Raw genomic sequence first — 20,709 nt, 5'->3', positions numbered from 1 at the left:
GTTGGCCAAATAATGAGCCCCTAATTGCCCCTGAAGCGCTGCGTTAATGTGCAAATGGAACTTTTACTGTAAACCTTTTTGTGTGGTCCATAAGACTAGAAAAGCTCCTTATAAATAGAGTCCATTTACCAATTCATTGGTCTGTTCTGGGGCTTTGGAGACAGAATATCACCACATTAATCCGTAAAGCTGGTCTCCTCTTAAATAACATAATATACAAGATGCTTAGGAACTTTGGATGCTGGTAGGTCTGGACGTCTGAACACAGAAGACAAAAAATAAACTAAAGAAACTCGTCGATGTTCCTCAACCTCCTCGAATTCAAAGCTCGATCTCCACAGTGTCGTCCTCCGCCTCGTTGCTGGAGCTGAGGACGAACCCCTCTGGGTGCAGACTTCGTGCAGCAGGTTCCAGTGGAATAGAAAAGGGATCCAGGTCTGTTGTTTTCTCCTGATGACTGAGGAGTTCACCATCGTTAATATGAGTGAGATGAGGGGGATTTTATTTTTGTTCAAATGTAAATCAGAATGTGAGAAATCAGCGTTGGCCTCACCTTGGACTGAATTTAGATCTGTGACCTTTGCTGACCTTGGAGTCGACAGGGCTGAACAGGCAGGGAGACTTACTTCCTGAGAAACAAAAAAAATGCACACGTGACATAGCTCGTAAACGATTTTGATGTAACTCTGTTCTGTGTGGTGCGATACCTTCTAGTTTCTGTTTGGAGAAGGGAGAGCGATTGGGCGGGGGGGGCTTCCTGTCGGAGCTGACACCGGACACAGCGTCCTCCCCTTCAGCTGCGGTCAGCAGGGAAGCCCGATAGTAGACGAGCGGCTGCCAGCACTCGTCTCGGAGGTTTATGAAAAGCTCCGCTGTGTGTTTCTGCAGGTACATGAACCTGCACAGACAAACACAGTCATCGGAAAACGCCACATTTATCAGATTTCAAATGCACTGTTTGCAAGGGCAGCACTTACACCAGGGGTCTTCACCGTTTTTCAGGCCAAGGACTCCCAAACTGATGGAGAGATAGAGCAGGGACCTCCTACTATATATATTGTAGGGAATTGTGTTTTTTATTAAACTGGGCCAAGTGCCATGTATAAACATAGCTACCCTGTTATTGTGCAATCAATACTAAGCTATTCAAATAATACACAGAAAGATAATGTCTTCTGCTTCCATTTATCTGTTCGCTATAATATGTTGGATTCATGTTAATGTGTATTTAAAGACATTCAATTTAGTTTCTTTTCGATCTAACTCCTGAAGGCATGTACACAAGAGACCAAGAGCACTTGTTACATATATTCTTGATGACTGCTAGGAAAATGGTGACAATAAAATGGTTGAATCCACAGCCACCTACAGTGGCACAGTGGAAACAGGAGCAGAGGGAGGTGTATGGAATGGAGGCTTTAACTGCTCAATTACAATTAAGGTCTGATGTTTTTGTGAGGAGTAGGCTACCTATTGCAGGATACCTCTCTAACTGAGGGGAATCCTGTGGTACGATGGAATGTCTTAACTGTCCATTTATTTATTTATTATTTTTCACTAATCAGTCTGTCATATATAATTTGTGATGTTGTCAAGGAATGTTTGTGTTTCTCTTCAATAAAGTTCTAAAAAAAAAATAAAGACATTCAATTTGTTGGAAAAAAATTGGTTGAAAAAAAAAGTATTGTCTAATCCAGTGGTTCTCAACCTTTATTCAGTGATGTACCCCCTGTGAATTTTTTTTTCAGCCGAGTACCCCCTAACCAGCGCAAAGCATTTTTTTTGTTTCGCTGTGTCTGATTTATTAAACTTTGTAACTACAGTTTCAAATTTCAAACATTTGAGAATACATCAACAAAACATTTAAAACTCCATCCATGTGCATAACATTGCTCATTTGTAGTGGTCTCTCTTGAACTACTCTGAAATAAAAATATTTAATGGGTCTTGGTTTGTTAGGATAATGAAAATGAATAGCCTACTCAATATACTATTCAGTTTATGAACTTACACTTATATTTTATTGAATATTTATTAAATAACTATTTTAAAAGGATTTTTCAATGGATGCTAATTTTAAATATATATATTTTTAAATCTCAAGTACCCCCTGGAGTGCCTTCACGTACCCCCAGTGGTACAAGTACCCCCATTTGAGAACCACTGGTCTCATCAACCAAACATTTCGCGACCCCCCTGCAGTACCTCTGCGGACCCCCCGTTGAAGACCTCTGACTTACACTGTCTTCTTGTCTGGTTTGAGCAGTTTGCTGGAGAACTCGCTGAGGATGGTGAGGTACGAGAGGAGCGCTGGCGTCGGGGTCTCCGGGGTCTGGCTAAACTCTTGGAACACAAACTCGATCCCCGTCCTGAATGAATTCACACAAAGACAAAAGACGTTGAGGCACAAAAACCTGCAAATACTGACTCCAGATCGTGAGAACCCGCGCTCTTACCTGTGCATCATGACGACGCACTCCCGAAACTTGACCGTGTCCCCGAAGGTGAGGGCGAAGCGCCGGGCCAGCTCCTTGATGCTGGTGAAGGTCTGGACTCCGGCTTCAGCCCTGCCACCGCTCTCCTGCTGCTTCTTTAGTCGCACAAACAGCTGAGGAGCGCAGAAGAAATGCCGAATCAGCATCTATCCGCTTGTGAGTGGTTAACGATCATTATTTTGGATGCATTAAGTGACCTTACCTGTTGCAAACAGAGGACTAGTGTGCGAGAGCTCTCTATCTTATCCGTCTGTCTGGCCCTGTACATGGTCTCCTTGATGATGTCTCCAAAGTCGTTATAATACTGAGGGGAAAAAGAGAGAGAAAATACTATTTGAGAAAGTTATTCGGCAAAAAACTAGTTAATTTAGAGTGGACACTGTGTGATCACCTAACCTCACTGACCAACACTTTGTATCACATTTGTGTAATCCATAAAAAACACAAATTATTAGAGCAAATATTTATAGTTTTACAGGGAGTTGAACTACATGTCCGACTATTTGTTGGTCAAGTGCAGAGATGTTCTGGAGTTGCCCCAAAACAAGAAGCATACACACAAAACCTTGTTAAAACACATCCTAGCAAACTTTGTGGTGTGTTTAACTTTAAACTCAACATAGATGCACGGTTGCACAATGGAATGATATCAGGACACTTGAGGATGTGTCCAGTAAGCTTATTTGCTGTTTGGATCCAGGAGACAAACTTCGGAGGTGCTGAGGGTCAGATTTTTTCACCTTTGGACCGAGTCATAGCGACTGTTTCCCCTTGTTTAGTGCCTTTTTCCCCAAACTGTTGAACTCTCCCTTTAAGGAGTTGCCCCTTTACCTTCGTGTAATACATGAAGACCTCAGCTGCCGTGCTCATCTCCAGCACCCCGTGCACTATCAGTTTGCAGAAGGCCGCCAGCAGATTTCTCCGTCTGTGAAGGTCCTCCAGCCTCTCCACCTCGGAGCCTTCGCTGACTGACGGAGCCAGACGGGAGGGGAAGCGTGCGGTCGGATGTGAAGTGGTGGAGAGCGGGGGGGGGGGGAAAGGAGAGGAGAGGAGAGGAGGAGGGGGTGAAGTTAGAGGAGTGATTAATCATGAGAAATCATATAACAGAAAGGAAAAGAACAAAGCGCGAGGGGGAAAGAGTGTTCCAGTTTGTTTCGGGACAATGGCTTTAGCAGGTGGAAATCAAAGATAACATAAGAGCAGAGTTATGGTTGTGACACCATGTGGCTTCAATCTTTTCGCAGGGCTAATAAAACAGACGCGGAGGTGAGCCAGAGTTAATGGAATTTTCTCACGGGAAAAGATTGCCCTGATTTTATGATTTAACTCGGTGGCCTTGCCCTTCGAGTGATCTCTGATCCAGCAACTAATCGAAAACACTGTCCATACAACAAAACTGTTACCAGGCAAATCCAATAAAACCACGACTTTTTATTACATGTTCAAAAACCAATAATCCTGTATTGTATTTGGTTGAACATTTAAGAAATTCCCACCAGGACATTTATTGACTTCTGCGGACTTCTCCCGTATTTGGATGCAATATGTTTCTGGAAGTAGAAGCCGTCATGAAAGTTAATAAAGAAATGTTTTTTGCGTTACAGTGGAGCCGTGAATGAATTCCTGGGTTTACCTGCAGGACTTCACAAAGAGAAAACCCCCGTATGTATTTCCAACATGTCAATCTTGTTTTCCTCATTTTAGATCACACAGAGGCATACTGTCCTCATCAATTTACAAGCTGCATCACTTTGCATAACAAAGTCGAACATCCTTTCATACAAATTAGTCGGCCCTGTTTCAGTCTGAAGGTATTAACAGGTTTTCCTTTGTAATTGAGGGTCAATTGTCAGGTCAGGTTGCAAATCAGGCCCCATTTGCAGTCGGCAGGCGGCTCTGCAGTGAGTTATTACGCCAAACGCGTGGCCGTGCATTTAATATCTGCATGTTGTTACCGCGGCTCTGAACCGAGGCGTCGCTCAGAGCAGCAGGCGGACGCTCGGGCAGAGTGACAGTGCCATCTACTGGGCAAGTACAGCACCTCGTTTTCTCCTGGGAGTCCTCAGACGCTGCCTGAACACAAGTTTGTCAAACACACAAATATGAAGCAGAAACTCTTATCTGAAAAGTTTACAGAGAAAATAAAACCTATTCTCAGTTTTGTAGAAGTCCTGGAACTTGAATGTTTCAAATGCATTGGATGTAAAGCTAGAAGGCACACAGTCGGGCCAAGGCCCAACATCAGACCACAATTAAATTCACTCGATCTGTCTTTGTATTTGGATCTGCACTCAATTCCACATACATCACAGTCCACCTGATTCTTTTCATCAAGATCCATGAATTATTCTCTGGAAAATTAGAGAAAGTGATGATAAGTGCCCTACCTGGGAAGAAATTCAATTCAATTACTTTGTTTAGGTTACATTACAATAAAGTTGTAGTTATTTAGTGGTTCTATATTCTACATTTTCCACCTAGTTTTCTTGAAACCTTACTTATAATTTTCCTCATTTTTATAAAAATTTGTGAAGACTAGTTCCTAGTGTCCATCAGAGCTTCCACAAATGTGCTACATCTTGTTTTACAGGTCTGATCTCATCAGTTTGAAAGACCAACATTAAGAATTTCAACCTACATACAGCATTAATGTCAATGTAATTATTGTTTACTGATTATCAAACCTATCTATAATGAATGGTAGTTCAAAGTCATAAAATAGCAAAATTAAGAATTTAGAATAATGGATATTTGTATGAGTCTATGCACTATTTTTAATTTATCTACAAATAAAATAAACAAATGCATTTTAGTGTCCTTAAAAACTGTAGAAACTTCCATTTTTAGCTATTTCCTTTATAATTATAACCACATTTTTATTTTGGCAACATCTTAATTTAAAGTTTAAAACAAACCATTTTCAGATGGATAATACATAACCCGTAAAATCACTTGTTACTGCTGCATCAACTCCTTCTCAGGCATTGATTTAAAATAAATCCAGTTTCTATCTCATTTGTATAAGCTACTGAATTAACCAAACTATTTGTCACAAAATAATTCTCATCTGCTGATTTATTGTGAGCACAGAGATGAATGTGAAATCATCCGTCTACTCTACAGTGAAGGTGAAGGAAACAGTCTCACCTCTACTCTGACTGTCACAGTCTGGGCCAACGAAGACGTGCATGCATACAAAGGTCGACAGCGCCCTCTGCAGTTTGGGACTGGGCGTGTGGAGCAGCGGACCGAAGGAGGTGGGATCCCACACGTGGGTCTGGTAGGAATGAGCCACCAGGACGTCACACACACCCAGGAAAGCCTACAAACAGAGAAATGACAGAACTATTAGAAAAGGCTCAAATAAAAGAGTAAACGGCGCCAAAACCGAAACCTGACGTCTGCTGCTCACCTGATGTCGGACGCTGTGGTCGGAGTGAGAGAGAGAGTGATGACTCCGCTCACAGAACAGACGCAGCTGGAGCCTCTGGGCCACAGCCTTCTCCTTAAATACACACACACACACACATACTATTGTGACAAATATTGTGTTTTCAAGTTTTCAAAAAGGAAAATAGAAGAGCAGCTGAAGTTGTGCAAAAAATAGTGTCACTTACCTCATAGGCCTCTCTAGAAATGCAATCACACTAAAAAAAACTTACGTAAGTCAGATATTCAAATTTTCTGAAATGTCGAAAAACAAACGTGGAGGAGGTGGACGCATTTGTGTAAACCGAAGGAACTGGTAATGGACAAATGCACCAATATGAATGGTTCCACCAAGCAGAGGAGTTGACTTACGACTTATCCGTATTCTTACAAAGAACCCTAAATCCATACATTTAACAGATAGGGTTTTTAAGCAATAGATATATTGTATATAATGGATTTTCACTTATGTAAAAGAACACCAGCATTTTATATCTTTACATTTACACTAACTACGGTTATGAGCTTATCAAATCAGATGTAACTCACTCTGGATGTCAGAGTTCCACTGCTCCCGTTGAGGGACCAGATCAGGAAGAAACACAGACACTGCAGAACCTCCAACAGCACCTTCACACACCAGGGAAGAGACAATAAAGAAAATATAAACGAAGAGGATAAATAGATTAATCTGGGGAGGTTCAACTCATCTTTCAGAGGGAAATGATGGTACCTCGGGTGGAGCTCCTCCTGCTGACAGGAGAGGAGAGAGCAGCTGGAACAGACTCCACCGAGAGAGGTCGTGACAGCTACAGCGACACAGAGAGAAGCACAAACACATGCTCATCACTCTCAGACCAGGATCAGGATCAGGACCAGGACATCAGAGGCTCACACTTCAATCAGATCTTACCTGTGGAAAGCTCTCAGTTTCCTCAGTGTGGATAAAATGTCTCCGGTTTTCTCCTCATCAGCAGAGAAACAGTCGCCCTGTAACAGATAAACAGGAAGTAGTGAGTTGTTTTCTTCACACAGGCTCATTGTTCTTTGCCAGTAAGGGAGTCCGACTGTTGGTGCTGGCTGCCAAACATCACCCGTCATCATCTGTGATCTTAGATTTACGAAATTACACAAAAAGATGGATTTTCCCTCTTTAATCCTGTCTGAAGGATTTGAGGCCTCCCACCTGCAATGAGTCCTCCAGCAGAACTGTCAGTTTGTCCACCCAGGTCTGGACCAGAGAGTCTCTGGCGTCCCGTGCCACAGAGCCACAGGACGTCTCCCCCCCACACAGACTCAGGTAGGTGCGAGCCGCGGCCTCCACAACAGCCGGGCCCGAGTGGAAGTCCAACACAGCTCCCAGCTCCGCCACCAGGCTGGAAACCGCCTGAGGTGGAAGACCAGAACAGAACCAGTTGGTTGTAGAATCTGCAGACTGTGACGTTCTGAGACATTTTCCCGTTTGTGAAAGTTGAATGTCCGGACCTGTGTGTTTTCAGCCTCAGGACACTCAGGGATGAAGAACTGAGGAATCCTCAACAGGGAGGCAACGACATCTGCGCTACTTGAAAACTGTCAAAACGACATCACACAACAGACATGATGGTGTAACGTAGAGAGAGAAGAATGATCTCCACTGAATTAAATGTCACAACTATGTGAGGAATAAAAACCTTATTCAGTAGCTTTGGAAGAACAGTGAGGAGATGTTGGGTGAGTTTAGTGCAGTCATCGGTCTGAAGCTTCTTTTCTCTGGCGTTCATTGCCTGGAATTTGAATATACCACAGTACACGTGTTGATTTTTATAGATGCCTCAGTCCTGTAAAATTCAATTCCGGATTGTTTTTCAAATTTGGAATACTTTCCCTCACTGACCTTCTTCGCTCCACTTCTACCGGCCAGGGCTGGTCCCTCTGAGGCCTGACGCACCGACGCCACCAGGATCTCTGCGAGCAGCGCTTGCTCTGCCAGTGTAAGACCTACATACACACACAGTCAATATATGGTAAAGTATGCTGCTAACTACACACAACATATTATTAATAGGCAATAATAACCAGATAAAAGATGTTGAATATAAAACAATAATAAAAGTGCTCTTAAAATTACATGGAGAGAAAACAAGGACAAAATACATTTCATTCTTTAGAACATTGTTACTCTACAAAACATCCTGTAGACTAGAACAAGGTATTTAGATGATGAGACAGTATTTAGATGTACAGCTGCTCTCACTAATCACTATACACTTTAGTGGGTTAGGTGATGACACTAGTCATCAATGGGTTTAAACAAATCTTCTCAGATGACGAATCGTTATCCATTATAAATAAAAAACGATTCATTGCCTGTTCCACCACTCACACAGAACCACACACATTGACACACACAGTTTTTCTCACCTGGACCGTGTGAGGACGGTTCCTGCAGCAGTATGGACGTGAGGGCAGCCCAGTCCTTCAGCAGAGCTCCGCCACAGTCCCACAGGCTGTCCACCAGGTACACTACGTGCTTGTGCAGCTGGATACACACACACACACACATACACAGCTATGTCAGTTCATGTATGGGAACATGGTCCATTAAAAAACACACAACATCATGATGTGAAAATAAACGGAAACCCTCAAAGAGCCGACAGATTTCACCTCAGACTCCTGGTGAAACTGCAGCAGAGACTTCAGTCTGGCAGATGTTTGGAGTTTATGCGCCTCCTCCTCATTTATATCATCCTGGGAATCAGACGTATGAGCTCCAGAGCTGAGAAGCCTGAGAGGAACCAACAATATCCAGCTAAACATGAATTAACTGTTTTTTGATGTTTTGTTTTATTTTCTTCTCAGGTTCAACTCACCTCGAGTAGAGCAGCTCCCCTGCGGCGGCTGCTAGAGGTCGCTGTGAGGAGTAAACGAACTGGAGCAGCTGCTTGTAGTCGTCTGGACTCAGCACATCATCACATGTTCTGCAAAAGTATTGCAAGTTAAGCAAATAGCGGGAAAACATGCAGGATGGATGGAAAATAAAGGATAAGAACAACAAACATGTTGGTGACTGACCTGGAGATGAGAAGCAGCAGCTTCATGGTCTGTAAGGACACTTCATTGTCCTTGTCCAGCGTCATGGAGATCAACCGCTCCTAAAACACAAACAGTAAACACCACACATATTTATGTTTGACCCTTATTCATCAAAGCTTCTGATAAAGTCCATGGACTGTAAACAAACATGAACATGTAACTTGTGTTGCTTGAAGTGTCAAAAACACAGATTTATCACCCATCTCTTGAGCTCTTTAGACTTTGTGGCCTATTTTGGTTCTATCTTTGGTTCTTTACTCCCCTCTAGTGGCTATGGTTCAGTGATGCAGCTTTAAGCAGGTTGGGTTACCTTGAAGCGGCTGGTGAACAGGTCCAGTTTGGGGAGAAGCAGAGGATCCTCAAACAAACGCTGCAAACCTAACACACACTTGAGACGCACATCTGGTATCTAAAAGAAAGAAAGATGATATGCACAGCAGCACATTTGGTTTATAAACACAGGGAATCGCTTGTTTTCTAACATTTCTAATCATTTCATTGGACAAGATTAAAATAATATTGTGACTTTGCTGTTATTTACTTTGTCGTACATCATCCAGCCCATGTATTTGAGGTAGGTGTCGTTCAGGAATTCAGAACTGTAGAGCTTCATCCACAAACCCAACTCCTCCACGCAGATGGAGCGAATTTCTGGAAGCACATCGCTGCACGGAAACACACACACACACACACACACACACACACACACACACACACACACGCTGACTCAATAGTGATGATGATGCACATTAAACGTTCAGCTACGACCAGCGTACTCAATGAAGTTAATTTACCGATATCTCTTGAGAAAAACCCCTTTAAAGACGATGTCCATCATGCTCTCTATCTCCGCCCTCTTCCCCTGCAGCTGGAGGAGCGAGAGGAAGGAAAGATGTGAAACAGAGCAAAGTTTAAAATCATCTACATTCTCCTCTTCCCAGCCAGGCACAGGGTGACATGTCTCACCTCTGCGATCTTCTTCTGTATTCTCTCCAGCTGCGGCGTGACTTTCTGTCGCGTGGTCTTTGTCTTCTGCACCTTGCACAGTTTCTGACTGTTTTCAATCCCGACACTTAGGCTCAGAGCCACGCCCACCAGAGCACTCAACAGCTTCACCGCTTATTAGAGAAAACAAGAGAACGATCGGTTTACTCACATTACTGTGTGTGTGTGTGTGTGTGTGTGTGTGTGTGTGTGTGTGTGTGTGTGTGTGTGTGTGTGTGTGTGTGTGTGTGTGTGTGTGTGTGTGTGTGTGTGTGTGTGTGTGTGCGTGTGTGTGTTAGGTGTGTGTGTGTGTGTCAGGGTTCATACACGTTTTGACCAATGGATTTCCAGGACTTTCCATGACTTTTCAATTACCCTAAACCAAATTTCCATGACCAAATATTTTGTGAAATCTCTGTGTTTACATGAAAAGGTGACAACATTTAGTATTTCAGCTAACAATGAGAATTCCAAAGCATACAGTATACCTTAAATGACACAAATGAATGAAGTATTTGGTTGTAACCCATGGCATGTACTTTTCCTTTTGTAGCCAAGCATGGTTAAATCTACACGTCCCTGGCATAGTGCATTATCCCGCCTGCTTCCCCACCAAACTTTTCAATTAGTATTAGCGTATGCCTGGTTATATTTTGAGCGTATTTCTTTTAAAAGCATATGAATTATTTAAAACTCAGCGTAAATGAAGGACATGAAAACATGAATGTAACAAATTTCCATGACTTGATTTAATTTTTTTCAAGCACCTTTCCAGGCCTGGAAATATACATTGTACAATTCCATGACTTTTCCAGGTATTTCATGACCGTGGGAACCCTGATGTGTGTGTGTCTGATGTGTTTACTGATCCTCACCTGCGAGAGTACAGGTGTGTCTGAAGGCCCGTATGTAAGAGTTGGACAGCTCCGTGAGCAGCGAGATCAGCGTGTGCATCAGGTAGCTGTCGAAGACGACGCTGTGCTGACACTGAGCCACCAGCACCGACACAAAGTCACAGAACTCAGAGTGGAACCAGCGACCGTACGGACCTGACTGTGTGAGGGGATACTCCACACTGTCCTACAGCAGAGAGGAGGGGGAAATAGGGAGAAGTAAATCACTCAATAGCCTAAATCAGAGGTCTTCAACAGGGGGGTCGCGAAATGTTTGGTTGAGACCATTTTTTTTTTTTCTAATTAATTTTTCATTTATTTTCCAACCAATTTTTTTCCCACAAATTTAAATCTCTTAAAGTACACATTAACATGCAACCAACATATTGTGAGGCTGATCTGAACCTCTGCCTGACAACCTCCATCCATCCAAGATTAGATAAGTTATGTGCTACCTATCAAGGTCCGACATCTCACTAATGTGGGAGTATGTGTGCCATCCACAGATAGCTTGAGGATTCACTGTCTCTTCAACATTTTTAAAATAAAAACCTGAATCTGTGAATTACTTTAATAGCTCAGTGTTGTATTCAAGATATATGTTTATAAATGGCAGTGACATGGCCATCCTGTACCTGGCACATGTTTAAATTAAAAACATGAATATATGAACCCGTGTAATATTTGAGTAGCTTAGTATTGAATTCACAGGGTAGCTATGTTTATATATGGCACTAGGCCCAGTTTAATATAAAACACAATTTTATACAATATATATAGTACAGGGTCCCTGCTCCATCTCTTCACAAGTTTGGGGGTCCTTGGCCTGAAAAACGTTGAAGACCCCTGGCCTAAATTGTTTTCTCTACCTCCCTAATGTGAAGGATGGGAAAGAGAAAAAGTGCAGAAAGGAGTTGTGTTGAACTGACTGTGTCCATGGGCCACGTCACTGTGAGGATCCACGGGAAGGCCAGAAACTTTTTATACTGCATGCTCGCCACCTGAAACCCACACAGTCACACAGTGTCAGTTCAGAATGTCGTCACTGAGGGTTTCAAGACGCCGTTGAGGCAGATTCAAGACGTCGCACCTCGTCCAGCTCCTCCACCATCTTACTCATCACATCACTGTCCTCTTTGCTCTGACACATCTCTGCTGTGACCACACCTGATGAAGACAGAAGGGAAACAGAGACATGAATCGGTGTGTTCTGCCCTGGTGTCGGTGTGTGTGTGTGTGTGTTTGTTTGTGTGTGTGCTCACCTTTGCACCCACAGCACTGGATGAAGAAGCTGATGAGATCGAGGAGAGACGAGTCTCTGTCCGTCACGTAAGCCTGAATCCAGTCGTCTATCACCGCCTGTTTCACACAAGAGTCACAGTGAGTCTATGTTAATGTCTTGAAAATATTATAAATAATGAAAATTCCTCCAGAATACGTACATTTTCACCACTTTCTAATTTTCTGCAAATTTTGGTAAGAATTTGAGCATGTGAAAGACCTCAAAAAGCCAATTCATTTCCCTGACAAATAATAATAATAATCCTTACAATTTCAATAGGGCCTCACTGTCTGTCAGTGCTCGGGCCCTAATAATCAGTTCATCCTCGCTGGTTTCTTCAGGTGTTTTTAAGTATAGACACTTTCTGTTTTTATAACTGTAAATGTTGTTCGCACGCAACTAAATGAGAAATTTCAGTGTGTAATGCTGTTAACACTGAATTACGTTTATGCTGTCTATATTCAATAGTATCTAGTATATACTTCCTTATTGGCTACAGAGGAAAGTTATCCTACCCGCATGGCACTCCTGCCCATAGTGAGAACCTCGAACAGGGTGACGTTCTCCACATGTCTCCGTTTACCGCGGCCGCCTCTCGCTCTGCCGACACGGCTGCAGCCGGCTCGGGCACTTTTGCGTTGGACATTCTCTGAGCCTTTGTGAGGTCTTTTCCGTCTTCTCTGAAAATGCAACATGTGAGAAAGAAATGCAGAAAAATCTCACATGGGAGAAGCTAAAATAAATATTTTCCTTTTGGGCTTTAAAGAAATTACGACTTTTTTTAAATGCAAATCGAAAGTGTTGCAGGTTTCATTTCTAAATTTGATTTACAACAATGCAGATCATCATAATTGCATCATGGGATTGTGCATTGTGTGTGTGTTTTACTCAATGTGCACATCCCTCCTCTGTTCATATTACTGCTCTTTTACAACAGTTAGCGAGTTGAAGAATCTGTCGTCAGTACAAAAACATGTACCACGTTCTTTTGTTGATTCTCGTTTCCCGACTCGTCCTCAGAATGATTGACAGCACCAGAGGAGTTAGCCTCATCATGCGATTTCTTACTGGGAATCATAAAAAACATGAAATTAGATGACGTTAATTATAAACTAAATTATTCAAGGGAACACACTGTCAGTAAACCAGGTGAAGTAGATGCTCACGTCTGCTCTGAGGACCTGGACTCAGGGATCATCTCACTCCTCAGGTCTTTACACAGGACTCAGGTGAGTGTGTATGTTTGTAGTTCTCTGCATCTGGAAACACAACATGATCAGTGTCTGAGACTTATGGTTAAAAGAAGTTGTACAATCACAATAATGGATACTTGATCAGTATCAAGCCAAGGTTGACATAATTATGAATATCTGACTGATAACCTGATATCCAGTAATGTTAGGTTGCTTGATCCCCGAAGTATTGATACTATTAATATTGCACCTTAATCAGAGAATCAATACCAGTGTCAATGGGATTTGTACCAAAAGAGGAAAGGAACACGACAATGTCATCACATGTTGAATCACATCCCCCGGCACATGAACTCTTCTTAGTTCTCTTCGGTGCATTTACACAAATAATCAGTCTACAATTGTCCCTAGAATAAGACAGAGAACAGTTCAAAATCAAACAATATTTAGTTAAGACTCTAGATGCACAAATATAAGAAGTTTTATTTTACAGATTAAAAATACAGAAAAGATCTGCATTTATACACTTTACATAAATACATAGTTTATTATCTAAATTCAATTTTACATGTTTGGCTGTATTTACATATTCTCTTTATTAAGAGTTAGTCATAATAAAGTTCATGGTTAAACTGTAAAAAAAAAAAATTAAGATTCAATTACATGTATTTGTCTTAATGTTTTTATTATAACATATCAAGAATCATTACCGCATAGCTTTAGATATGTATTAAAAATCCATATCAGCCAGGCTCTTATTCAGTTTACTAACAAAGATCATGACATTTGAGAAGCTAGAAATTACAAATATTTTATATTTTTACTCAAACATAATAACCTAATCCATGGGTTTTCAACGAAAGTCTTAGAGCTCTCCTAAGAAATTGTTTCTCAACCAGCGAACGTGGTAAAGTTGACTGTTATTGCAATCAATTGTTTTGGCTATTATGCCAATTTATTTTTCACATTACAAAATATTTGTTTTTCGCTCTTTTGTTATATTTAATATTTTCATTATTAATTCTGCCCTTTTGGTCGTCTTTTTGGGACAATAAAAATTCCCATCATACAAACTACATCTCCAAGACCTCCTGAGAGTTTTTCTACCAAGTTCAAACGCTCTTCTACATCTACCTTTAACACGCATGGACAGGGGAAAACTACTGGCAGTAATCTGGAAATGTGTTGAAATATCAAATCGAATTTCGCGGACCCCTGCAATGCCTTCGCGGACCACCAGGGGGACGCGGACCCCCGGTTGAAAACCCCTGACCTAATCGATTATTCATTGCATCAATCAATCATGACGTAGTTCTGGCTGATTCTCATGATATAAGATATACGCTAAAAAGATAATTGTATTCTAAGATAATAATAAGACTGTTATTTGTTGAATTGGAACCAAACTAAATGTTGCGGACTAACACGCCTCCTCTGCTGAGTGACAGGCGGGTAACATGATGTGTTTCACGCCCTTCGCCGCTGGGCGGAGCTGCTTGTTGCACCAGGACACTTCGGCAGAGTAGAAGCAGGTTGTGATCTCGATTAAAGACAAAACAACCCTGTGTATACATGTGTGTATGTGTCGAGCGCCTACTTGTTTAGCTAACACGTGGTTTGATGCACAGAAAGATGTCAGCGGTCATTTCCTGGACTCGCCCTCAGCTTGAATGTGATTGGCGGATAAACTCACAGCTCGCTGGGTCTCAAACTTACCTCTTTCACATGTTTTCATTCTTCTGCCACTTTCACCGAAGCTTTGTTTTCAAACCTGAAGGATGTTGGAATGAAAGAATTCAACTCCCTCCATGAGAATCCTCCTCCTCAGCCCGGCAGCTCTCACAGTCAAGCTGCCGGACAGCCTACCCGCTTCTGATTGGCTGGTACGTCAGCGGGAACGGATGTGATTGGGTGTTCAGACACGTCACTCACAGGTAAGTCCCGCCTTAGGGTTGTTTCCCCTGTGCGCACCACGCAGCAGGGGAAACATCTGGAGGGGGCATCTCTAGGAAACATCTGTAGGAGACATCTTTAGGACACATCTGCTGGAGACATCTTTAGGACACATCTGTAGGAGACATATGTAGGAAGCATCCCTAGGAAACACCCCTTGGAAACATCCCTAGTAAACAACTGTACGTGAAGAAGAGGAAGAGAAACAATAACACAAACAACATGTTGTTTCCTCAGTAGAATATAAACAACATATCAGACCCTGAATGTGTTTTTTAATCATGGACTGTATATCATATATTAATTAACTTGCTGCTTTCATTCAGGTGAAACTACTTTGCCATCTTACTCAACTTTATTTGTGCAGTAAATAAACCAAAGGCGAACAAACTGATGTACAATGAAATCATAAAGACAAGTACTGCTATAAAATAGAATACAACAAAATGAAAAGATACGGGGCAATAAACTTTTAATTATTACAAGTCTATTTTTTGTATAGAGCACATTTCAAACACACCAGAGCCCTAAACAATACAAAGGAGAAGTACAAGAGTAAGATCAAATAAAATAAAGGGCATATACCTTTACTTATGTCAATTTATAACTTATATTTATTTATAGAGCACATTTAAAAGACCAGAGTTGACGAAAGTGCTCTACAACAAAAAGAGATATCAAGGCGTACAACAGTAAAAGAAAAGAAAGTAGAAGAAGAAACGTCATGAAGATTTGCTCACTTTGGGTTCTCCATAATTGTGATTCTCACTATTTTCATTATTTTACAAACCAAACTGTTTCTTCTCCCAGACATCAGTCGAGGTGACAAGAGACCAAATAATCAATAATCAGTTGATTTGGATTCCATCTTTCAGCTGACAAAATTGATGTGCAAATATTTTTGAACTGAAAAGGGAAAACATGGAGTTGGTTAAAGCTTCTCAAATGTGATTATATGCAGCTGATCTTTTTCATATCTCATCACAAATGGAATAATCTGGTTGAATGTTATGGTTGAATCCAACAAGAAATCTGAATACATCATATAGACAAAATTATTTATTTATTGATCCATCCATTATCTATTATCTGAGCCAATCCCAGCTGACATTAGGTGAGAGCTGGGGTCCACCCTGGTCAGGTTCAAACCCAGAACCCACTGCACCACCATGCCATGATGAAAAAGACCATGTAAAAATGTGTGTCATTATGATCACATCGACTCGATGAAGCAAACACGCCCCATAACAGACAAACACACCTTTCTTTTCATTTACTTTTTTTTTATTTCACTTTAGGTTAAAAAAGAACAACAGTAGTTTTTATTAACAGTAGTGCAAGGAATTATTCCTCAAGCTTTCATTCATTTCCAAACAGCTGACTCTCCAAATGTAAATACACAAGTCACATTCAGGAGGGAAATATAAAAAACCTAGATGATTTGTAAATTAATTATAGGCTTTCCAATCCACTCATGTAGCACCTCTTCACAGTCGTACCATCATCAGTTCATTTAGAAGCAGGAGACTCCCGGAGACGCTGCATCAGGACGCCAGGGCTCGTAGATACAGAGTCAGGACAGGAGCTGGGACACGAAGGTCACGGCCTGGTGGAGGTCGTCCGTCAGCTCCTCCGGCAGCGACAGCACCGCCGACGTTAAGCTCTGAGTTATTTCTAATATCCTACGAAGAGAACAATACGTGGTTGTTATCAGTCTCCTGCGTTAATCATCATCATCATCATCATCATCATCATCATCATCATCATCATCATCATCATCATCATCATCATCATCATCATCATCCTCTCCAGCAGCTGAACGTTTGCTTTGTGACCCACCAGTTGATGTAGTGAGCAGCCAGCTGAGGCTCGTGCCTGGAGCCTTCGTCGTTCACCAGAGACTGTTTCATCTGTTTGAAGTTGGCCTCAATATCTTTCTTTATTTCAGAGAAGACCTGAATTCCCCTGAAAGAGCTGACGACTTGCTGCGAAAACAAAAAAATAGACGGTTGGGGAATCACACAGCAACTTTTGGTGGAGTGGAAACATTAAGGATCTAAGAGAAGAACAAAAGTGAATCTGTCTCCTCACATATATGACCGAGAGCTGGTGGGCGATGTATTTATGACTTCCAAGGTGTCGAATATCTTCTTCCAGCTGCTGACTCAGCACCAAGAGTTGGTTCAGTTTGGCGATGTGGTAGAAGTAATCTGCAACAGAAGCATCAACCAACATGAATTTTACCATTTTGATCGTGTAACTAACCAGGATAGAGGCAATGACGGATTATAGCCTGGGCAAAGGGGCCTGGAGCCAATGGGGGGCTGTTGAATTTAAGATTTATTATAAGGCTATTCTCTGTTTTTAAAATACTCGAATAAAGGTGATTTTGAAAATGTTTAAAAGTTTTGTAAATCTGCAGATTTATCCAATGATGTTGTGCATTAGGACTGTATCAATTCATTTTTTTCATATTTTGTATTTGCCTTACACTTAAGTATTGCATGTTACTTATTATTAACTGATGCCTATTTTGACTGAAAGATGTCAAATTAAAATAATCTAACATGTAAAAATCAAGAAGTTATATATGCTGTTCGGTTGTAAATTGCCTCCAAGCACACACAGTGCATGTGAACTATTTGCTTGTGTGGGTGGCAGGTTTGTGTCCAGAGTTAATCGTCATGACATTCCATCCATGCATATTGATATAGGCAATGAAAAGATTGTAAAATATGACTGTGCTATATCTAGAGCTGTTGTTGTATCTCCTCTCTCACCGTCCATCGGCGGCCTCTCCAACATTTCCACGGGGCTGCCTTGAATAAGGAACACCTCCACACGAGGAAACATGGCTGAGAGGCCCAACATGTCCAGGTAGTCCTGAGGTAACAGAGGGGAACAATAATGTATTTCACAAATCCTCGTTGGTAATGATTTATTTTACCTGATTATAAAGACTTAATATTGTCAGATGTGATACCTCCAGCTGTGGCATAGGCTTTGGTAGATGTTCAAGGCACTGCAGCATCTGGTCGAGAATATCTGATCCTTTAAGAATGAAGCACAAAAACTGTCATACATTAAAATACAGGTGCTACATCCAAGTCTCATTACACTCTGTGAGTCTTCGTACCTTGAGCCTGGAAAGTGTCTGATTCCTCTGGACTGCAGCCTTGTCCCAACTGCTCCTGGAACTGTGACACACAAACTGTGAACCACAGGATACAGGATACAGAATGATGTCTGTACTGAATGATGTGAAATGACGAAGACACAGGCTGGACCTGAAATGATATATATGTTTGTGTGAATGTAACTTGGCTGATACACAATACTACTGAACGAAAGATTGGAAATGATTCCTAGGTTGTCATTATTAAACCCTTATGAGAAATGCAAGTGAGCCTTGATATATCACACCCTTAAACTGTATCCTAAATAACTATAAATACAAATTAAATTGAGAAAATAAAACGATTTTTGTAAATTGCAAACGTACTGTAAATAAATCTATTTTTTGCATTGTTTACTCTGTAAAATGAGCATGAAGATACTGATCTGTCTGTGAGAGGCTCCTATCGGACAGATTACAAAAGCAGGCCCGTCCACACTCAATGAACACAAGGTGCTGAACAGAAGTCAGAAAATCAGAAGATGAGAAAGTCATCGCACCAGTTGCTACTCCCAGAAAAGTTAGTGTTGGGCTGAGAGCAGGAAGGTTTAAGAATATACTGGGAATGAATACCATATAAGCTTGGTTGGGTTATAACTATTCAGCACGAATGCAGTACTGATGATTTAATACAGTCGCTTGGAAACTCAGTCAAACACACGATCCAGCTAGAAGAATCATTTAGAAGCAGACGATGATTAAAGGCATATATAACGCCTTCAAATAAAATCATACAATCTATTTCCAGTTTAGTTTATATCTCCTAATGATAACTTTAAGATGACAGTGAAAACTATGTACTAATAACTACTAATAATCTAATAATAGTAATAAAAATATTAGAATTATTATTGAAAATCTAGCTACTTTGATAATATTGGTTTGGACACAGCCCTCTGTTCAGACAAGACGTCACCAAGCATGTCATGTGACCACCCTCTTATATTTCTTTGTCTGAAAAGTGCCCAAAATGTCACACACCTGGGGGCGAAATAATTTTTTAAAAAGTTTGTGGAACTGGAAAGGTTCAAATCGCCCATTTCTTATCATTAAATCAGTCAGTCTCTGGTTTTAGTTACTTCCTAGATATCAGTTAATTTGTTTTGGTTCAGTTCATGGAGATGCACTGGATAAATTACATTTATTTTGATGAAAAATGGGGCTTTTACTTAAATTCCTACTTTCCCAGTTACATGGAAATTGGTGCAAACTGAGAAGACAGTGGATCAGGTGGGTGGAAGCTGTGTCTGCAGTGTTGGCGATGATGCAATCGTTGTCCTGTAATTCTATACCTGCTGCATCTGTGCCCTGATGAGGAGGTCCAGCTGCCCACAGAGACACAGCATCTCCAGGCCCACCTGCTCCGGACCCAGCTGCACCGGCATCAGAGGTCTCCTCACCTGTAGCTCCACTGAGCACAAAGCAAATGCACATCAGCACCTTCTGCAGGACCTGACTGACACACACTCACCTTCTATCAATACACACAAAGCACATCCTGTATGAGACAAAATGCATGTGTCATATCTCCTGCAGGTCCAGGTTGGGGCTGGAGGATGGGAGCTGAAGGGGAGTGGTCAGCGGGTCTGCAGGGCGCACACCCTCCATGAGGGAATCGCACAGCAGACATTTCAAAATAAAATCAAACACAATGAGAGTGTCTTACCTTTGAAAGCTTCGTGGTAAACACAGGGCTGACAAAGCGGCTCTGATGTGCGAGCTGCCATGTCTGACTGGAGCAGATGATGATCACAGCTTTTCACCTGAAGCTGATCCGCGGGTAAAAAGCCACATGAAGCCGGGGGGAGCGCAGGGTTAAAGCCCGGTGGAGGCTGAGTTAAATAAAGTCTGACTTATTCATTTAAATGGATCTGATCGGATCTGTCTGTCTCCGAGTGGTGCGTTCAAGTGCCGGGCTGCAAGAGGGAGTGCTGCACGGAGACAGGGCTGCTTCCTTATCCGTGAAGTGTCGTCTCCATGCGGGAGGTGGTGATGAGCGGATCCGGTTCTGAAGCAGGGGGATCCATGGAGCCGAGGAAGACAGAGGAAGATAATAAAACACACATACACACACACACACACTCAGACACAATGCCCACGCCCTTAGCAACAACAGTCGTGCACGTACACACACACACACATAAAGGATGATGTCATGTCTCTGAGATGAGCTGCAGCATCACTTCTTCGGGATGCACCTCAAAGCAAAATGTGTTTTCCAGTCCAA

At 41.8% G+C, this 20,709-nt stretch overlaps 1 protein-coding gene across 1 annotated transcript; it reads right to left on the bottom strand.

Moving 5' to 3' along the window:
- Nucleotides 1-259: 259 nt before the first annotated feature.
- On the bottom strand, nt 260-15,184 carry si:ch211-269e2.1 (cohesin subunit SA-2). Its single transcript, XM_061088437.1, has 32 exons — nt 15,071-15,184; nt 13,328-13,420; nt 13,141-13,228; nt 12,677-12,841; nt 12,142-12,238; nt 11,970-12,046; nt 11,809-11,880; nt 10,862-11,066; nt 9,969-10,120; nt 9,797-9,870; nt 9,544-9,667; nt 9,313-9,411; nt 8,982-9,061; nt 8,780-8,887; nt 8,574-8,694; nt 8,328-8,445; nt 7,801-7,904; nt 7,598-7,690; nt 7,410-7,496; nt 7,111-7,311; nt 6,838-6,914; nt 6,658-6,733; nt 6,474-6,554; nt 5,908-6,000; nt 5,643-5,817; nt 3,327-3,463; nt 2,698-2,799; nt 2,457-2,608; nt 2,241-2,369; nt 708-898; nt 554-629; nt 260-457 (listed from the first exon to the last, which is right to left on the bottom strand). Exons 2-32 carry the CDS (start codon nt 13,357-13,359, stop codon nt 322-324), a joined length of 3,522 nt encoding a protein of 1,173 aa, XP_060944420.1. The 5' UTR covers nt 13,360-13,420; nt 15,071-15,184; the 3' UTR covers nt 260-321.
- Between the last annotated feature and the right edge of the window lie 5,525 nt (nt 15,185-20,709).

This window comes from Limanda limanda, chromosome 16, assembly GCF_963576545.1.
Source record: "Limanda limanda chromosome 16, fLimLim1.1, whole genome shotgun sequence".
NCBI lineage: Eukaryota > Metazoa > Chordata > Actinopteri > Pleuronectiformes > Pleuronectidae > Limanda > Limanda limanda.
This window is presented reverse-complemented; position numbering and strand designations above follow the sequence as displayed.

Bases quoted from the DNA above. Each gene is read 5' to 3' on its own strand.
- si:ch211-269e2.1 (XM_061088437.1), bottom strand. From the start codon at position 13,359: ATGATCCCTGAGTCCAGGTCCTCAGAGCAGAC. The intron at 7,497-7,597 runs GTTTTTATTCCT...TCGTTTTGACAG, and splicing joins TTCCAAAGCTACTGAATAAG to TTTTCAAGTAGCGCAGATGT. The intron at 2,609-2,697 runs GTAAGGTCACTT...TGCGCTCCTCAG, and splicing joins TAGTCCTCTGTTTGCAACAG to CTGTTTGTGCGACTAAAGAA.